We start from the raw sequence: 22,240 nt of genomic DNA on the forward strand, positions 1-22,240 counted from the left end.
AAACCTGGGTCTCTAGGATTGCTGGCAGATTCTTCACCCTCTGAGCCACCAGGGAAGCCCAGAAATATAGAGACCATCGTTTATTGAATGACTTGAAAAAATAATGAGACAAGTACCAAAGACACCACATTTAATATAAATACTGAATGTAAATAAATAGAGAATCTGTATATAAGTGACTTAATAAGAGTGTCAGCAACTGGCATGCCTGCAGCAAGGCTCACCGTGTCTATAAAAAACATGCATCACCTTCGTGCGCCCCCTTCACGATGGGAAGGGCGTCACTGCTTCCTAGGAAAAGGTTGTGTCCTGGATGGGGCTTTAGGGACGCTGTGTCCTGGGCTCACCTCCTGTGAGGAGTCAAACTATTTCCTAAGATCTTAGAAAACAAGGTCAATGCTCTGGGTCCTACCTCCTCCTCTGGCAAGTAAGATCCAGGTTGTTTGAATTCTTGGCTGACCTACTATGTACAATCATTCCTTTTCTTTACGTACAGCACATTCCTAATGGGTGTGGTTGCAGAATGCCCACTCCCTGCCCTATCCTGGAATAGGATATAAACAGTTATAAACACCATGCTTCATCTACTCAACAAGAATCATTACCATTTTACTTTTATAAATGAGGCAACTTGGATTTGAATACAATCAACACTCTCACAGCTATTGAATCCTTGTCTCTCCAGCTTCAAAGTCTGTGTCCTCTTTTCTCAGAAGCACTTAATTTAGTTTCCTCAGCCACACCTTCCGCATGAATAACATATTACCATTTATTACAAGGCTGATCTTAGAAGGCTTGCAGTTTCCTCAATTCTTCATTTCCTCTAATGATTAATTTTCAAGTCTAACAAAAAATGTGGTGTAATACTGTTGGGAGAAAGGACGGAACGCTTTCTAATACCAATGAGTTATGACTCATTTGTCAATTTGTATTCAGATAAGAACCCAGACATACTTATTTTCTTTTTCACAAAAAAAGCTCCTGCTTAAATGTGGCACTAAGAGATACATTTGATGTCTGCCTGTTCTGGTCTCAGACCTCATGTTGATTTGATGGAAGGGTTCACTCAATACATAGTTCTATGTTCCTATGGACTGCTTCTGCAAGGTTTTTATTCATTAAAAAAAAATCAACTTCAAAATAATTATAAACACCACATCCCCCATTTTAGGAAACACTCTGAATTGAAAACTAACAACAGCAAAACACTAAACCTTTATTTTGAAATAAGTACTTGCTTTCTTCTTGTCCTCCAGTAGTTTTATTCCTTCACTAAACCCAGTGCAATTTGAATAATACCACCCATAATTATCAAACAGGGAGTATACACTTGAGTATACACTAGAATGGAAAGAGAAGCTAGGATCTAAACACCTGAGGGTGGAACAGCTACTTAACAGAGAACTCTGGAAGGTCCAGTCTCAGACCGTGGCCCATGAGGGCAGAGGGCACAGGCAGAGTAAGATACACTTAGAATTAAGATGAACACACGCTCTCTCCAAATAGAGTGAAGTTAGTACAGACTCTCTCTCCCAGAAAACATTTTCGAAGGTAGGAGAGCAGAACGAGATGCAGTGGGGAAGGCAGTTTAGAGAAGCATTTCTCCAGAAGTGCTTCCCTCTAATGGACACATCCATCCTCATACAGGGAGAGGGTGACTTACAGACAGAGTTCTTATGGCTGCTGTCCTTGCTGGGCATCACCTTGACTCCTCTTGACTTCAATTCAATCGCCTTTTTCACTGGAAGAAACAAAAACGTTTTAGCTAAGACTTGGAGCAATATCGTGAAACTGCATTTTATCTTCACAGCATCTCCAGTCATAACTGCTTTCTTACCAACCCCTGGAATATGGGACATGTTCTAAGGGGTGAATGATGCAAACTAAACCAAGTACAAGAGCTTGTGAATAATTAATGCAAGGCTATCCGCCAGCAAGATCGTATCTTATAATCACAGTGTTAGAAGCAAAAATAATATGTGGTGAGATTATCGTCTACATCCAAATCTGCTTACCACCACTTTCTAATCCTGTTACATTCATGAAAAATTTTGAGGACAGATAAAAGGTATTTACTTATTCATCTAGTCATTTAATCACTCAAAATTTAACAAATATTCATTGGTGGGGAGCTAGTATGAGGAAATTCTGTTCTGAGTGCTTGGAATAAAATGTTAAATAAAAGGACATCAGTACTTCTAGACTCTTAAACCTATAGGCAATATAAAAATACATGTATGGTATTGATTTCTAAAATTATAGTTCTCAACTGTAAATATTTCTTGATTTTTCTAAGTCCTACATCAAATATTTTAAGAAATTCTACTTCTCTGGTCATTTCTGGGGGGAAAAATGTGGGAAGTCATTTGTGGGAAGAAACTAGAAAGTGAAATTTTAATATGAAATAATTTGCTTTAAACATCAAATGTATTCTATTAAAATCAAAAAATAGCAAATATTTATGATTTACATGCTTACATATGATTTACATATATGGACCTAGAATACCATGAAACTCTGGGTTCAAATCTTTGCTCACAACCTGGTATCTATGTTGCCTATGTAAGTTAACTCAGAGCCTGTCAATTTATCTGTAAAAGGGGTGTGATGGTTAGTTTATACGTCAACTTGACTGGGGCACAGAGTGCCCAGTTATCTTGTCAGATGTGTTTCTGGATGTTTCTGTGAAGGGGGTTTTGGGAAGAGAGTAAATATTCAATCCCTAGACTGAGTAGAGCAGCTTGCCCCTCTCCAGGTGGCTGGGCCTCATCTAATCAGCTGAAGATCTGAACAGAACACAAAACTGACACTGTCCTGAGCAGAGGAGAATTCTTCCTGCCTGACTGCTTGGTCCTGGGTTATGCTCCTTGCTTTGGAGCCAATTCATAACCATTGCACAAGCATAATGGCAAGCTGGTATTGAAAGTTTAAGTGAAAGTTGTTCAGTTGTGTCTGATTCTTTCCGAACCAACGCACTATACAGTCCATGGAATTCTCCAGGCCAGAATATTGGAGTGGATAGCCTTTCCCTTCCCCAGGGGATCTTCCCAACCCAGGGCTTGAACATGGGTCTCCTGTATTGCAGGTGGATTATTTACCAGCTAAGCCACAGGAGAAGCCCAGGAACACTGGAGTGGGTAGCCTATCCCTTCTTCAGTGGATCTTCAAAACCAAGGGATTAAACTGGAGTCTCCTGCATTACAGGCAGATTCTTTACCAACTGACCTATCAGGGAAGCCCAAGCAGGTATTATTTCTACCTAAAAGACCATTGGATTATTTTTCAAAATATTTTTCCTAATTTTTATTTTTTTAAATTATGAAAGCATAGTAACACATTTGCAGGAGACTTGGAAAATACAGAACAAAATTACAGATAGTTCTGCTATATACTACAATTATTTTTTTCAGTAGATAAATTAAGATGTTTAGTTGGAGTTTCTATATCAAACTCTCAAAAATTAGTAGTATGAAAACAGAGAGAAGTAGAAGGATGCAGTAGACCTGAAAAGCATTATGAACCAATTCAACATGATTAAGATTTATGCAATGTCCACACAACATCAGGGTATGAATTCTATTCAAGCTCCCATATACTATAAACCAGGAGATACTGAAACATATCTAGACATTAAAAAAAGGTCTAAACATTTCACGGTCTAAAGGTATTGAAATCAAGCACTCTGTTCTCTTATCACTGTGGAACTATGTTAGAAATCAGTACATCATGAGAAACACTGGGCTGGAGGAAGCACAAGCTGGAATCAAGATTGAAGGGAGAAATATCAATAACCTCAGATATGCAGATGACACCATCCTTATGACAGAAAGCAAAGAAGAACTAAAGAGCATCTTGATGAAAGTGAAAGAGGAGACTAAAACTAAGATCATGGCATCCGGTTCCATCACTTCAGGGCAAACAGATGGGGAAACAGTGGAAACAGTGACAGATTTTATTTTTGGGGGCTCCAAAATGACTGCAGATGGTGACAGCAGCCATGTAATTAAAACACACTTGCTCCTTGGAAGAAAAGTTATGACCAACCTAGACAACATATTAAAAAGCAGAGACATTACTTTGCCAACAAAGGTCCATCTAGTCAAAGTTATGGTTTTTCCAGTAGTCGTGTATGGATGTGAGAGTTGGACTATAAATAAAGCTGAGCGCCTAAGAATTGGTGCTTTTGAACTGTGGTGTTGGAGAAGACTCTTGAGAGTCCGTTGGACTGCAAGGAGATCAAACCAGTCAATCCTAAAGGAAATCAGTCCTGAATATTTATTGGAAGGACTGATGCTGAAGCTGAAACTCCAATACTTTGGCCACCTGATGCAAACAACTGACTCATTGGAAAAGACCCTGATGTTGGGAAAGATTTAGGCAGGAAGAGAAGGGGATGACAAAGGATGAGATGGTTGGATGGCATCATCAACTCAGTGGACATGAGTTTGAGCAAGCTTTGGGAGTTGGCAATGGAAAGGGAGGCCTGGCATGCTGCAGTCCTTGGGGTTGCAAAGAGTTGGACATGACTGAGCGACTGAACTGAACTGATGTTAGAAATCAGTATCAAAGGATATCTGAAGAGATCCCACATATTTTCAAGTGCTGTGTGACATTTATCAAGAGAGATCTTCGACTTAGCCATTGAAAGCCTCAAGAAGGTTAAAAGAGTGAAAAAACACAGAAGATGATTACAGAGAAGAAAGCATTTAAATGAGAAATTAATGTCAAAGATACTTAAAGTATGCTTGATTTTTTAAAAATATTATTTGCATGATCTCTTTGTTTCCATGACTCTGCATGTTTAGCTGAACCCAGGAGTGATGAGTGGAATGTTCCCTTCTTGACATAATACAACAGGGTCTGGCCTTGGATTTTGAATTATGGTCCCATTCATCTAGTCGTGTGGCCTGACAAAACATTCAAATGTTGTATATGTGGGTTGTCAAATCTTTGCCCGTGAGCATGAGTTCTTACCTATGCTTTTTTAACAGGGGACATCAGAACGGTGAAGGGACTTTACACACCTTAGGGAGCTCACTGAGGAAGTCAGGCCTGTGTGGTAATGTGGTTCTAACCGATCATTCTGACCAGCGCCATGGCTAGACTGTGAGGCTCCTGGAGTGGACAGCACTCCTGGCCAACATGGGGAGCTCCCCATTGATGGACCCGCATGGAAGGAGTGGCCAGTGGTGGCTGCTTGCTGCCAGCCCCCTCAGGTGACCCTCAGGGACCACGTCTTCAGGGACAGATTATATCAGGGACTACCCCACTGTCCCTGGGATGGGGTACTCCATCCCCACGGGATGGTGTACATTTCCAGAACTGTTCGCAAGGGCCCTGGCGTCACTGAGACCGTCTGGATGAACCCCCGTGCAGCCCGTCTCCCTCCACCCCTGCTGCTCCGGCTCCTCCCGTCCACAGGGGTCACCCCACAGGGTGCTCCCCGGTGGGCATCCCCACCTCCCCGTCCACTCAGGACACCCTTCCAGAGAACCATTCCTCTCCCTGCTCCCTCCACATCTGTGTCCTGGTGACAGACAACACAGCAAACGGAAGCCACATCAGGAACCCACTGTCCCTGCAGAGGAGTCATGGTCTCCTCATCAGGTCTCCCCAGAGCACGGCTTCGCTCTGAACCAGCCTGCCTTTGCTCTGAACCAGCCTGCCTTTGCTCTGAACCAGCATGCCTTGATGTCTCTCCGTGACACCAAACTTCTATGCTGAAACAACTCTATCTTGAAGTTACTCAGGAGAGAGAAGACAAATGCACAATAAGTAACGAATGTGGCAATCGATGCAAGATAATAAAGAGCAGAAAACTCAAAGCAAATGTCACCCAAAATAAACAGATAAACAGGACTTGAGGCTTTCAGAAAACAAAAAAAAAAGAAAAAAGAAAAATGAGTAACCTTCAGGGTGCAATAATAGTATCTGAACATATAAGTTTTAGCAAAAGTCTAATAAATTTCGTAATTTTGCAAGTAACTGTATGTAGCTGAGTGAAGCTAGGGAATTCACCAGGGAAGTTTTTTGATTTTTTTTTTTCCTCAGTATGATGGGGCTATACTGCTGTACTCGCCCCCCTCCTCTGATTTCTGGTTGGTTTTAATACATACTCTTACTGGACAGCAATGTTGTAAAGAGAAGGATGAGACCCTCTTCAAAGGGTCTCTCCCCTCATTACCCCCTGAGACCCCTCCCGTCATCCACCCAGAGTCCTCCTCCCTCCCTAGGCTTCAGGGCTGGGGAGAGAGACTTCCACTTCCACGGAAAGCAGCAGCCGTGAGGAAGAGGGTAGCAAAGGCAGACAGTTGCCTCCAGAAAGACCAGTGACCCAGAACAAATTTCCCCGTTGCCCTGCTCTTTCCCATGAGTGCCTAGATAACTGGTTCTCAAAACTTGGAAAGAGTGATAAAACACTCTTTCTGAGTCATAAATATGCTAAGTTACTAAACACAGAGGCAGAAGTCATTGAGAAACCTCACAAACTACGGAGGAAACTGTTTCACATGAATATATCAACTGCTGACAAATCCAAATAAACCAGGTTTGGAATTAAAAATATAAGCCCCGTTTATTGGTCATATTATTAACTCAAAGCATTATTGTAATTTTACTAAAATTTCTTCAGGCTAAAAAATCCCATCTAAGTGGCATATCAAAAGAATATTCACTATCATTAATAGCAATAATAGTGAAATCCTTGGAAATGCTTTGTATTGCAAGAGCTCACTATACACACAAACACACTTTCATATTTATGTTATATATTATCTAATTTGTATGTTATATTTACATATATATACATTATATACTATATACTTATACGTAAATGTTTACATATATTATATGTATTATTATTGCATACTTTATATTGCATATAAATTTTACACATTTACTATATAAAATAGTCTAAAATATTTATGTATATAAAATACAAAAATTAATATATTGAGCTTTCTTATTGTTAGAAATCGTTATCTAATATTTGCCTTATAATTATTTAATCAAAGCTTTCTATTACATTTGGTAAGCAATTACAGTCCATAAGCTATTAATCTTTTATATTTACATTGTCTTTTTATATTATCATGTTAGTAGCTATGACATTTCAAACTCCATTATTTATGTTAACATCTTCTCTTTTTTTGGCGGTTGTTACTTTTTGTTTGTTTTCTGTCAAACCTCAGCATGAATCAGTCATAGGTATACATATATTCCCCCCTTTTGAACCTCCCTCCCGTCTCCCTCCCATCCCACCCCTCTAGGTTGATACAGAGCCCCTGTTTGAGTTTCCTGAGCCAGACAGCAAATTCCTGTTGGCTATCTGTTTTACATATGGTAATGTAAGTTTCCATGTTACTCTTTCCATACATCTCACCCTCTCCTCCCCTCTCCCTATGTCCATAAGTTTATTCTCTATGTCTGTTTCTCCACTGCTGCCCTGTAAATAAATTTTTCAGTACCATTTTTCTACATTCCATATATATCAATAGAATATGATATTTTTTTCTTCCTGACTTACTTCACTCTGTATAATAGGTTCCAGGGCCATCCACCTCATTAGAACTGACTCAAATGCATTCCTTTTTATGGCTGAGTAATATTCCATTGTATATATGTACCACAAATTATTTATCCATTCATCTGTCGATGGGCATCTAGGTTGCTTCCACATTCTAGCTATTGTAAATAGTGCTGCAATGAACAATGGGATACATGTGTCCCTTTCAATTTTGGTTTCCTCAGGGTATATACCAAGGAGTGGGATGGCTGGGTCATATGGTGGTTTTATTGCTAGTCTTTTAAGGAATCTCCATACCATCTACCATTATGGCTGTATCAATTTACATTCCCAGCAACAGTGCAAGAGAATGCCCTTTTCTCCACACCCTCTCCAGCATTTATTGTTTGTAGACTTTTTGATGATGGTCATATTAACTGGACTGAGGTGATATCTCATCATAGTTTTGATTTGCATTTCTCTAACAATGAAAGAGGAGAGTGAAAAAGTTGGCTTAAAGCTCAACATTCAGAAAACTAAGATCATGGCATCTGGTCCCATCACTTCACGGGAAATAGATGGGGAAACAGTGGAAACAGTGACAGATTTTATTTTTCTGGGCTTCAAAATCACTGCAGATGGTGATTGCAGCCATGAAATTAAAAGACACTTACTCCTTGGAAGCAAAGTTATGACCAACCTAGATAGCATATTTAAAAGCAGAGACGTTACTTTGCCGACAAAGGTCCATCTAGTCAGGGCTATGGTTTTTCCAGTGGTCATGCATGGATGTGAGAGTTGGACTGTGAAGAAAGCTGAGTGCCAAAAAATTGATGCTTTTGAACTGTGGTGTTGGAGAAGACTCTTGAGAGTCCCTTGGACTGCAAGGAGATCCAACCAGCCCATCCTAAAGGAGATCAGTCCTGGGTGTTCATTGGATGGACTGATGCTAAAGCTGAAACTCCAATACTTAGGCCACCTGATGCGAAGAGCTGACTCATTGGAAAAAACCCTGATGCTGGGAAGGATTGAGGGCAGGAGGAGAAGGGGATGACAGAGGATGAGAAGGTTGGATGGCATCACCTACTCAATGGACATGGGTTTGGGTGGACTCTGGGAGTTGGTGATGGACAGGGAGGCCTGGCGTGCTGGGATTCATCGGGTTGCAAAGAGTTGGACATGACTGAGCGACTGAACTGAATAATGAGCAATGTTGAGCATATTTTCATGTGTTTGTTAGCCTTCTGTCTTTCTTCCTTGGAGAAAAGTCTGTTTAGGTCTTGCTCCCACTTTTATATCAGGTTGTTGTTTTTCTGATATTGAGCTGTATGAGCTGTTTGTATATTTTGGAAATTAACCCTTTGTCAGTTGTTTCATTTGCTATTTTTTCTCCCATTCTGAAGCTTGTCTTTTCACCTTGCTTATAGCTTCCTTTGCTGTGCCACAGCTTTTAAGTTTAATCAGGTCCTACTTGTTTCCTTTTATTTTTATTTCCATTACTCTATGAGGTGGGTCATAGAGGATCTGGCTTTGATTTATGTCATTGAGTGTCCTGCCTATGTTTTCCTTTAAGAGTTTTATAGTTTCTGGTCTTAGGAAGTGTTCTAGTTTCATTCTTTTACATGTAGCTGTCCAGTTTTTCCAGCACCATTTATTGAAGAGGCTGTCTTTGCCCCATTATATATTCTCACCTCCTTTGTCAAAAATAAGGTACCCAGAGGTGCATGGGTTTATTTCTGGGCTTTCTATCTTGTTCCATTGGTCTATATTTCTGTTTTTGTGCCAGTACCATACTGTTCTGATGACTGTAGCTTTGTAGTAAAATCTGAAGTCAGGAAGGTTGATTCCTCCAGCTCCATTCTTCTTTCTCAAGACTGCTTGGGCTATTTGGGGTCTTTTGTGTTTCCATATGAATTGTGAAATTCTTTGTTCTAGCTCTGTGAAAAATGCCATTGGTAATTTGATAGGCATGGTTTTGAATCTGTAGAATGCATTTGGTAGTATAGTCATTTTCACAATATTGATTCTTCCTACCCAGGAACATGGAATATCTCTCCATCTGTTTATGTTGTCTTTGAATCTTTCATGATTGTCTTATAATTTTCTGTGTACAGCTCTTTTGTCTCCTTAGGTAAGTTTATTCCTAGATATTTAATTTTCTTTGTTGCAATGGTGATTAATTTCTCTTTCTGATTTTTCATTGTTAGTATACAGAAATGCAAGTGATTTCTGTGTATTGATTTTATATCCTGCAACTTTGCTAAATTCACTGATTAGCTCTAGTAATTTTCTGATACTATCTTTAGGGTTTTCTATGTATAGTATCATGTCATCTGCAAACAGTGAGAGCTTTACTTCTTCTTTTCCAATCTGAATTCCTTTTATTCTTTTTTCTGCTCTGATTGCTGTAGCTAGGACTTCCAGAACTATGTTGAATAGCAGTGGTGAAAGTGCACACCCTTATCTTGTTCCTCATCTTAGGGTGAATGCTTTCAATTTTTCACCATTGAGAATAATGTTTGCTGTAGGCTTATCATATATAGCCTTTACTATGTTGAGGTAGGTTCCTTCTATGCCCTATACCCATTTTTGGAAGAGTTTTAATCATAAATGGGGGCTGAATTTTGTCAAAGCCTTTTTCTGCATCTATAGAGATTATCATATGATTTTTATCTTTCAATTTGTTAATATGGTGTATCATATTGATTGATTTCCAATATTGACGAACTCTTGCATTCATGGAATAAACCCAACTTGATCATGGTATATGAGCTTTTAGATGTGTTGCTGAATTCTGTTTGTTAAAATTTTGTTGAGTATTTTTGCATCTATGTTCATCAGTAATATTGGCCTATAGTTTTTCTTTTTTGTGTTGTCTTTGTCTGGTTTTGGTATCAGGGTGATGGTGGCCTCATAGAATGAGTTTGGAAGTGTTCCTTCCTCTACAATTTTTTGAAAGAGTTTTAGAAGGATAGGCATTCTCTCTTCTCTAAATATTTGATGGAATTCTCCTGTGAAGCATTTTGGTCCTAGGCTTTTGTTTTCTGGGAGATTCTTGATCACAGCTTCAATTTCAGTGCTTGTAATTGGGCTATTCATAATTTCTATTTCTTCCAGGTTCAGTCTTGGAAAATGGAACTTTTCTAAGAACCTGTCCATTTCTTCTAGGTTATCCATTTTATTGCCATATAGTTTTTCATAAAAGTCTCTTATAATCTTTTGTATTTCTGCATTGTTTGCTGTAACCTCTCCTCTTTCATTTCTAATTTTGTTTATTTGATTCTTCCCTCTTTTTTTCTTGATGAGTCTGGCTAAAGGCTTGTCAATTTTGTTTATCTTCTCAAAGAACCAGCTTCTAGATTTATAAATCATTACTATTTTTTTTTCATTTATTTCTCCCTGAATCTTTATGATTTATTTCCTTCTGCTAATTTTTTGTTGTTGTTGTTCTTCTTCTTCTTTTTCCACTTGTTTTAAGTGTAAATTTAGGCTGTTTATTCAATGTTTTTCTTGTTTCTTGAGGTAGGATTGTATTGCTCTAAACTTCCCTCTTAGAACTGCTTTTGCTGCATCCCATAGGTTTTAAGGTGTCATGTTTTCATGTCATTTGTTTCCAGAATTTTTTTTTATTTCCCATTTCTTCAGTAACATGTTGGTTATTTAGAAATGTGTGGTTTAATCACCATGTGTTTGTGTTTCTTACAGTTTTTCTCATTTAATTGATATCTAGTCTCATAGCATTGTGACCAGAGAAGATGTTTGATATAATTTCAATTTTCTTAAATTTACTGAGGTTTGATTTGTGATTGAAGATGTGGTCTATCTTGGAGAATGTTCCATGTACACTTGAGAAGGTGTATTCTTCTGCATTTGGATGGAATGTCCTGAAGATATCAATGAGATCCATCTCATCTAATGTGCCATTTAAGACTTGTGTTTCCTTATTAATTTTCTGTTTTGATGATCTGTCCATTGGTGTGAATGGGGTATTAAAAGTTTTACTATTATTGTGTTGCTGTCAATTTCTCCTTTTATGTCTGTTAGTGTTTGTCTTATGTATGGAGGTGCTCCTATGTTGGGCGTGTAGATTTTTGCAATTGTTTTGTCTTCCTCTTGGATTGATCCCTTGATCATTATGTAGTGTCCTTCCTTATCTATTGCAATTTTCTTTATTTTAAGGTCTGTTTTGTCTGAAATGAGGATTGCTACTCCAGCTTTCTTATGCTTCCCATTTACATGGAATATATTTTTCCATCCTCTCACTCTCAGTCTATTTGTGTCTTTACATCTGAAGTGGGTTTCTTATAGACAGCATTTATGTGGGTCTTGTTTTTGTATCCATTCAGCCAGTCTGTGTCTTTTGGGTGGAGCATTTAATCTATTTACATGTAAAGTAACTATTGATATATATGTTCCTATTGCCATTTTCTTAACTGTTTGGGGTTGATTTTGTAGATCTTTTTCTTCTCTTGTATTTCTTGACTATTTAAGTCCCTTTAACATTTGTTGTAAAGCTGGTTTGGTGGTACTGAATTCTCTTAACTTTTGCTTGTCTGAAAAGCTTTTTATTTCTCCATCAATTTTAAATGAGATCCTTGCCAGGTACAGTAATCTTGGTTGTAGATTTTTTTTCCATTTCAATACTCTAAATATATCCTTCCATTCCCTTCATGACTGTAGAGTTTCTGCTGAAAGATCAGCTGTTAGCATGTGGGGTTTCCCATGTATATTACTTGTTGCTTCTCCCTTGCTGCTTTTAATATTCTTTCTTTGTGTTTAGTCTTTGTTAGTTTGATTAGTATGTGTCTTGGCGTATTTCTCCTTGGGTTTATCCTGTATGGGACACTTTGTGCCTCATGGACTTGATTGACCATTTCCTTTGCCATGTTGGGGAAATTTTCAACTATAATCTCTTCAAAAATTTTCTCATACCCTTTCTTTTTCTCTTCTTCTTCTGGGATCCCTATAATTTGAATGTGGTGTGTTTGATATTTTCCCAGAGGTCTCTGATACTATCCTCAGTTCTTGGCATTCTTTTACTTTATTCTGCTCTTCAGAAGTTATTTCCACCATTTTACCTTCCAACTCTCTGATTTGTTCTTTTGTTTCAGATATTCTGCTATTGATTCTTTCTAGAGTATTTTTAATTTCAATAATTGTTTTGTTTATCTCTGTATGTTTATTCTTTAATTCTTCTAGGTCTTTGTTCATTGATTCTTGCATTTCCTCCATTTTGTTTTCAAGGTTTTTGACCATCTTTACTGTCATCATTCTGAATTCTTTTTCAGGTTTGCCTGTTTCCTCTTCATTTATTTGAACTTCTGTGTTTCTAGTTTGTTCCTTCATTTGTGTAGTATTTCTCTGCCTTTTCACTACTGTTTTTTAATTTATTGTGTTTGAGGTCTCCTTTTCCCTGGCTTCAAGGTTGAATTCTTTTTTCTTTTTGATTTCTGCCCTCCTAAGGCTGGTCCAGTGCTTTGTGTAAGCTTCATATAGGGTGAGATTTGTGCTGAGTTTTTGTTTGTTTGCTTGTTTTTCCTCTGATGGGCAAGGCTGACTGAGGTGGTAATCCTGTCTGCTGATGATAGGGTTTGTATTTTTATTTTGTTTGTTGTTTAGATAAAGCATCCTGCACAGGGTGCTACTGGTGGTTGGTGATGCTGGGTCTTGTATTCAAGTGGTTTCCTTTGTGTGAGTTCTCATGATACTTCCTAGGGTTAGTTCTCTGGTAGTCTAGGGTCTTGGAGTCAATGCTCCCACTTCAAAAGCTCAGGGCTTGATCTCTGTGGTTCCCTCACACTGACCAGCTTGAGCAACTCGATTCAGTTCTCCCCAGATCCCACCAGTCTTGGGTCCTTCCAACTACATGAAGCTTCTGCAGGCTTGTGGGGGTCCAAGATCCAGGGACGGGGTCCTCAGGATTCAGTGATCACCACCACCACAAGGAGATCTGATAACTCACAGGGCTCCCAGGCCAGCTCCACCTTCCTTAGCCTGGCATTTTTTACTTGGGACTTTCAAAGAAGACTTCTTTGTTTAAACTTCAATCAGAGATCTTTAGGAACTGCAGCATACATTTTTACTTTGCTTATTAACTCAAGGACTTTCCTTACAAACCCTCCCGAGCCAGTTCTCAAGAACAGTCCTGCTCAGTGTCCTTGAGCCAATAGAACAGGACTGAGTTTGCTTCAGAAGCAAAGAAAGCTTTGTTCTCTGACAGAAGAATGGAGAGGCATCAGCTCACATTCTAGAGCACATGCTCTTCAGGGCCTTCACTTTTTCTTGAACTGGGAAAACTAGGAGTTTTTCAGAAAAATATTCTTGGTTTATGGGCTGACTAGAAATTTTTTTTGTTTTGTTTTGTTTTCCTTTATTATTGGGGAAGAATCTAAACTTTTGGATTATCTGAGAGATTTTTGTTAATCTTTTTGTTCTGAAGAGAAAAATAAGTGATTTAAAAATAATATATTTTGTGGAATCCCAGTGGTTTGCATTCTTTCACTTGCTGTAAGGCTCACTTTTTCCCTTAAGCATTCATACCATGATATTTTAGAAACACTTTCAAAATATTAATCTCCTTCATTAATATATCCCATTATATCACCCTTTACCCAAACTGTTTCACATTTCTTCATTAGATTTTGTGTTTTATATTAAGGAAGTATCATCAAAATTCAAATCACTTTGCATTTTAAACACATTTTTAAAAACTATATCAAAGTATCACTATAGTTAAATAACTTAATTACTAAATATCTGAATCTGGATCCATTTTCCTATTCTCTGTTAATTATTATAAATGCAAAGTTCATGTTCATACTGATAAAAATCTGTATAATCCCAGGATCTTACGGCTGTTATCACAGATGGTAAAGTCATTTTCCACCTAAGACTAGAGCCCTCACCTCCGCACTAGGGCTCATCTCCTCAGTGCCATCATTTTTTCTCCTTCTGCATAACCATTTTTCTTTTCTCTGCTTGATTGATTCCATCATTACACAAACATGTTGTTTCACTTTCTATCTTTATGAACCGAAACAAAGCAAATGAGCAAAAAAGCAAGCGTGCAAGCAGAGAACAACTAGAGAAAACACCGTCTGGTCCACACTCCCCAGCGTTGTCTGGCCCTTTTCTCTCCTGTCCTGGAGAGAGAGAGGAAACACCTCCTGGGAATCATCTTCCTTTCACCTCTCCCCATTCACTCCTAACCTGAACACTGCCATTATCAAGGAGAGCGGTCACCACCCTGCCTGTTGCTACCTCCTATGGTCAGTTCTCCAGATCCTCCTTGCCTGTGATGTCACCTCCCCTCCCCCACTTACAGACCCCACACTCTCCAGCTCTCCTCCAATTCAGTGGACATTCCTCGTTCATAAGTCTGAGTGTTGCCATGTGATGCCTTGGTATTTATCACCATATTTTTAAACTTTTCATGTACTCCCTTGAATCCACTAGAAATACTGTAAACATCTAATAGAATATTATTAGCATTATGATATTCTTATTGAGTAATAACTTTTAAAGCATTAGTGTCACTCAATCGGGTCTGACTCTTTGCAACTTCATGGCCTGTAGCCCGCCTGGCTCCTCTGTCCATGGGATTATCCAGGTAAGAATACTGACAGGAGTGGGTAGCCATTCCCTTCTCCAAGGGATCTTCTGACCCAGAGTTTGAATCTGGGTCTCCTACATTGCAGGCAGATTCTGTACCATCAGAGTTGCATGGGAAGATTACTATGTATTTGACACTCTGCTAAGGGCTTTTACACATCCTGCTTAATTTCAGGATGTGTATAAGATTTATGCTGTTTATTACAGAGGAAAACTGAGTTACAAAGATGTTAAATAATTTATTGTAGGTTATAGAGCTTATGGGGGCTTCCCAAGTAGTGCTAGTGGCAAAGAACCCGCCTGCCAATGTAGGAGACAAAAGAGACTGCATGAGTTTGATCCCTGAGTGAGGAAGATCCTCTGGAGGAGGGCATGGCAACCCACTCCAGTACTCTTGCCTGGAGAACCCCATGGAAAGAAGAGCCTGATTACAGTTCATCGGGTCACAAAGAGTCAGACACAACTGAACGGACTTAGAGTGCACACAAGCATAGGGCTTGGGAGGGCAGAGCCGTCCTGGAGCTGCTGGTCTGATTCTAGAACTGATTGGTTTATCAGGAGCTGCTTTTTCCTTCATAAAAAATACCACTTGTTTTAACCACACTTTACATTTAAGTTTTCTTTTTAAGGACAGTTATTGCATTACACAAGGCAATACTTAAGTAATTATTAGTAAACATGTACTATAAAACTGAAGTTTTCAAAATCAGAATCTGATTGACTCTTCAAAATGTTATCTAAGAAATTTTTGAATGAACTGGTATGTTAGCTCCTTAAACAAGGTTCAACATCGATTAATGTTAATCCTTTTATAACAAAAGGTATGTACTGAATCACATTGACTTAGGGGCTTCCTGGGTGGCTCAGTGGTAAAGAACCTGCCTGCTAATACAGGAGACACAGGTTCAATCCGTAAGTCAGGAAAATTCCCTGGAGGAAGAAATGGCAACCCACTCCAATATTCTTGCCCGGAAAATTCCATGGACAGAGGAGCCTGGCAGGCTGCAGTCCATAGGGTTTCAAAGAGTCAGACGTGACTGAGTACAAATGCACATAACTGATTTACATTGTTTTGTTTGCTTCAGGTGCACAACAAAGTGATTCAGAAATATGTATCTTTCCAGATTCTTTTTCCTTATAAGTTATTACAAAATATTGAGTCTAGTTCCTATACAGTAAGTATGTCCTTCTTCGTTATTTATTTTATAGAGTATAGAAAAGAAAATATTCACCAGTTTGATAATTTAAAAATGCTATCTCGTTTATATTTGCATTTCAAACAATTATTGTGCATATTCATTTACTCTGTGAGATAAATTCTTCTGTTATTTTCTAATGGCCTATATATCCCCCACCCAGAGCAAACGTGTCCCATGAACCTGTGGGCTGCTTGGAGCTGCAGGTGGATGGAATCTTAGAAACAGAGAACTCCCTCCTCTCTCTCTCTCTCTCTCTCACACACACACACACACACGCACACACCCCTGCAACAGAACTGAAATCCCAAATTGGGTGCAGCCAGAGTGCATCCCTACACACACACACACACACACACACACACACCACACACACACACACACACACACACACACACACACCACACCACACACACCACACACACACACCTGCAACAGGCACTGAATCCCAAATGTGGCACCAGTGGCCTCCTACCCAAACCCCCCAGCACCACCACACCCAGCCCCCCCCAGCAAACAGAACCCAACAGCCACCCAGACCCAACCCAACCAAAGACAACCCCAAAAGAACAAAGCCACAATCCAAGCACAACACAACACAGGAATCACAGCCACCCCACCCCTCTCCAAACACAAGAAACCAGCAAATACACACAAACAACCCACCCCACCACCACAAAGTCCCCACAAACACAACCAGACACAGACACCCAAAACACCCCCAACACCCGAGCCTCAGCAACAACACCCAGCAACAGAAAGCCAAAGCCCAACTACACCCACAACCACAAAACCCACCAAAGCGCAGAAGGAAGAGTAACAAGACCCCAGAGCCCACCCCCCAACAAAAAGAACAGCCCACAAAGCCAGCACAGCCCCACAGAGAACCCACAGAGCAGACACCCCCACCCCAACATCAACACCCAGAACACACACCAAACCCCAGAACCTACCACACACACCAACACAGAAGCCACAGAAGACCAACACTCACACAAGCAACCACCCCACCAACAAACCCCCAAAAAGACAATCCAGCCCAACACCATTCGACAGACACACACCAACACCACCATAAACCACCCACCCCACCACAAGAGCCCCAGAGAACCCAACAACAAGAAGAAAACAGCAAACACCAGAAAGCAATAAAAGAAAGAGAGATAAGCCCAAGAACAAGCCACCGAAGAACAACCCAGAAGAACCACCACCAGCACACCCCAACAGAAAGAAAGAAACACAAACAACCAGAAGCCCTGATGGGCTGAAGTTGCCCAAGAGCAAGGCACCGGGGGAACACAGTATGTCTCCCAGGACTTGGTCCGTGCCTTTTTCTTTTCCGGCTCTCCTGGGGACTCATCTACCTTCTAGGTTGTTTTGTTTTTGTTTGTTTTAGTCCCTGTGAAATATACAGGCTTTCACGGCTACAGCCAACACTTTCTCAACCCTGACTGCATTCCCTCTGTTCTTGTCCGCTGCCTCTCACGGGGCTGTTTCTGATAGCTGTCCACTGCATGGGCAGAGATGCCACATATCCACAGCAGAGGCTTTCACGTTCCTGCAGAAACCTCCTTCTCTCCCCTACTGCCCTGTCTTCTTAGCGAGAACTCACTTCCGTGTCCTAGCCACTTTTCTTGTGAAATGTCTCACATGCAAGTTGTATATATTCAGTGAATAGCTTTTAAGGTACAGCAGACACTGTGTTAGATAGAGATAAAGTCAAGAATACAGAAGGCAGACCCTGGCATGAAGGGCATGGAAAAGAAGGCGGTAAAAAAGATAATCATGGTTCATGCTCTGTGATAAGCATGCTGGAAGAAAATCAGTAGGGAGGTGAGGCAATGAATGACAGGGTGGATGACGGGCCAGGTTACTCAGGAGGCCTTTCTGAGAGAGCAGAGGTCTGAGAAAATGAAGGCGTTCCAGCAGCAAATGAAGACTTGGAGCCGGGGAAGAGTCCGGCGTGTCTCTGGAATTGGGAACCCTCACCTCGCTGGCCCCCTCCCTGGGTGGGGGTGGGTGGGAAGGAGAGGAGACTGGGGGAGAGTCCATCTAGGCATCCCCTCGCTATTCACTGTAGTCAACTCTGTTTAGTCCCTTATCAGAATCTCTTCTAGAATCATCCAGCTAATGCCTCTGACCTCAGAATTCCTCCACTGCAATTCATCTTACATAGCTCTACCAGTTTATCTTTCTGAAATGCTATTTTTTATGTTACTTTCCTCTGAACATGCACCTCGATGCTCATAGTAGTACTATTCACAATAGCCAGGATATGGAAACAATCTAAATGTCCATCAATAGATGAATGGATAAAGAGGATGTGATACATATATACAGTGGAATACTACTCAGCCTTATAGAAAGAGTGAAATAATGCCATTTATGGCAACGCGGATGGACCTAGAGATTACCATGCTAAGTGAAACAGAAAGACAAATACCATATGATATCACTTATACGGGGAATCTACGACACAAGTGAACTTCTCTGTGAAACAGAAACAGATTCACAACAAAGAGAAGAGAACTGTAGTGGCCAAGGGAGTGAGGAGGGATGGATTGGGGGTTTGGGTGTAGCAGAAACAAACCATCATACATTGCTGTTGCTGTTCAGTCACCAAGCCGTGTCCAACTCTTCGTGACCCCATGGACCGCAGCACGCCAGGCCTCCCTGTCTCTCACCATCTCCTGGAGTTTGCCCAAGTTCATGTCCATGATACACAGGGTGGATAAAAAACAAGTTCCAAGTTCCTTCTGTATAACACAGGCAGCTGTACTCAATATATCCTGGGATAAACCATAATGGAAAAGAATATGAAAAAATGTGTGTGCATATATATATATATATATATATAAATATATGTATGTATATTCAGTTTGCTGTACAGTAAAAATTAACACAACATTGCAAATAAACTATACTTCAAAAAATAAATTTAAAAATTAATGTTACTTTTCTTCTTCAGGCACTTTTTTTCACTGAACTATCACTGATACAAAACATTAGAGTGAACTCTTCAATAATGCAAGTGTTAGGGACACTGACCCTCTACATGGTTGAAAATCTGCAAAAAACTTACAGTTGGCCCTCTATGTATGGGGTTCTTCTGACTCCACTGTTCCAGATTCAACTAACCTCAGATTGGGTAATACTGTAGAATTTATTATTGAAAAAATAATCTGTATATAAGTCTACCCATGTAGCTTAAATCTGTGTTAACTGTAACCTAGTTTTAGGTATGTTTTAATCACAACATAATAATTGGGTATTTGTAAATTCTCTATCATGATCATTACAATAAGCCTAGTTAACATCCATCACCACACATAGTTACAATTTTGTTTATTGTTGCATATGTCTTAATTTTGCCCCTCTAATAAAATTCTAAGGACCTTTAGAGTAAGCTCCATATCTTGAATTTTCTCTAAATTCCTAACACACTTATCCCAGTGTCATATAGCTTCTATTCAAAATATAGGTTTGGTTTTTTTTAAAAGAAATGTAGTACATCCATACAATGGAATACTATTCAGCAATAGGAAAGAATGATCATGCTACAGGTTGGATGAACCTCAAAAACATTATGCTGAGTGAAAGAAGAAGACATGAAAAACTATAAATTGCATTATTCCATTTATACGAAATGTCTGGAAAAGTCAAATATATATAGGAAGAGAAAACAGTTTAGTGGTTCCCTCGGGGTGGGGGGTGAGAATGGAAAGTGAAAGAAGGTAAAAGGAATTTTGTGGGGGGTGGGCAATTGAACTGTTTTAAAACTGAATTGTGCTGATTGGACAATTCAATACATTTTCTAAATACTGTTAAATTGTATACTTGTGTATGTGTAAAATATTGACTACTTCATGATACATAAAATATACATAAAAAAAAACTGTATATGCGCCCACAACAGACACACACACACACACACATGCACACACACACACACACACGTGTATGTATTTGCTGACTTCCCTGGTGGTTCAGTAGTAAAGAATTTGCCTGCAATGCAGAAGATGTGGGTTCAGTCCCTGGGTTGAGAATAATCCCCTGGATAGGGAAATGGCAACCCATTCCAGTATTCGTGACTGGAAAATCCCATGGACAGAGGAGCCCCCTGGGCTATAGTCCATGGGGTCACAACGAGTCTGACATGATGGAGCGGCTGAATACACATTTGCTGACTTAGAAATAAATAACTTTTAAAAAATACTAAGCCTCTGCAACTTTGCCAGAGGGTGGAAACATTCTGCTTCCAAGTGATGGAGCAGACATGGTTATATATGTTGAAAAATCCCTCTAGGAAAATGAGAGCAATTGATCTATTATAGGGAATTACAATACCCCTTCAGGACCATATATCTGGATCCTATAGAATCACCCAAAAATCTCCAATCTGTAATTCAGTGTTTGACATCCAGCTGAGGGGCGTCTTCAGTTCTTAGGAAAATTCTTGTCAACCACAGTGGAAAAATTAATCCTTGTCCTGATTCAGGTAATTTTGTTGTGAATTTGAGGAACTAGTTTTCTTAAGACATATACATCCTTGTTTTGCTTTTGTTTTCATTTTAAACCCTCTAATTAAATTTCCCAATCTGTCCCTTTGGAACAGACACCTTTTGTCCCCAGGGAGCTGAAAACAGGGCATTTTGGTGCTACTAAACAGACTGCTTAGTCCCCCTGCTCTGCACCCATCTCTGTTTACCTGGGAGCAGAAAAAGAACCTAGCAAGGAGTAGCCAAAGACTTTCTTCTGGGCTCCTGGTCTAGTCCCAGCAGCAACCTAGACACCTGGATACCCAAACCCATGCAGGGGGCTCAATTAGGTGCAAGGGAAACCAGCCCAGGACAGGGACCCTGCTCTCCAGGGGGTTACCAGAACACAGTGTACTTAAAGAAGATATCATGAACCAACTGAACGATTTCAACCCTGTCTTCCCTACAAGTAAGGGCGTAGGTGTTATTCAGTGCAGGGCCCACCAGGGCTCTGCCATCTTGCTGTTGATGGCACCGTTGACCCCTCAAGCCTCCCTCCCCCCATGGTTGGTATCCTCTATGCAGAGTGGGCAAGGCATTGGAGCTAGTGCAGTTCAGCCCATCATGAGTTCCCTGGTCTGACCTTGAATGTGAGTGGCTGAAATGACATGGAGTCAAACAAAGCCAGCGTCAGAGTCTGTGCTGCTGGGTCACCTACAGGACTGCTGCTTGGGGAGGCTTGGGGAGGGAAGGAAGGCTGTCAGAAGGCTACACGGTGCCTGGGTCTTGGATGCTGTGAACATACTGGTAGATGCGAATGCCGTCGAGGTAAAGGAACCAACCCACAGCATTGTGGGAAAGCTGGAAAATTTAGGAGGCAGTTCAGCTCGGAGGGGGAGGAATGCATTCCCTGTTTTATTCCACCCCAAAAGAGTCTATGTAACTAGGAGACTGAGAATCTGCGCAGCACCTCTGTACCGACAGGTTTGTGTATTGTTGCCCCAGAGCCAATTAGCATAATAAATCAGAGAAGAAGGAACATCTAGCTCAAATGTCTTCACCTTTCTCAGAGAGAAGTTCGGGTGGTGATCAGACAGCACCGCGATCTTTTATCTTTCAGTTCTTTACAGACGTTGTGAAAGTAAAATGTCAGCTAGAGAGTTTTTCAAAAACACGTATAGATTAGAAAAACAAAAATATGCATCCGCAATATAATCTTTATTCGTCCTATTTTAGTAATTATCAAACACAAACATTTGAAAAGTTTAACACTTAACAAATATAAAACTAAAACCAAGAGTTTTTATTCTTTTTTCCCCCCAAAACACAGCAAACATCTGGATATAAAGAAAGAGTCTCATCAGAATGCTTTTCCATTTCCCCACCCTGTGGTGTTGGATCCTTTGAACAGCAAGGAGGCCAAACCAGTCCATCCTGAAGGAAATTAGTCC

General features: G+C 40.1%; 1 protein-coding gene across 1 annotated transcript in view; it reads right to left on the reverse strand.

Moving 5' to 3' along the window:
• Positions 1-22,240, reverse strand: part of CSMD1 (CUB and Sushi multiple domains 1) — a 2,005,298-nt gene that overhangs the window by 656,015 nt on the left and 1,327,043 nt on the right. The window contains exon 7 of the mRNA XM_043454305.1: positions 1,664-1,741. Within this exon, the coding sequence (XP_043310240.1) occupies positions 1,664-1,741 (78 nt within the window). The remainder of the gene's footprint in view (positions 1-1,663; positions 1,742-22,240) is intronic.

Source organism: Cervus canadensis, chromosome 31, assembly GCF_019320065.1.
Source record: "Cervus canadensis isolate Bull #8, Minnesota chromosome 31, ASM1932006v1, whole genome shotgun sequence".
In the NCBI taxonomy this organism is placed as follows: Eukaryota; Metazoa; Chordata; class Mammalia; order Artiodactyla; family Cervidae; genus Cervus; species Cervus canadensis.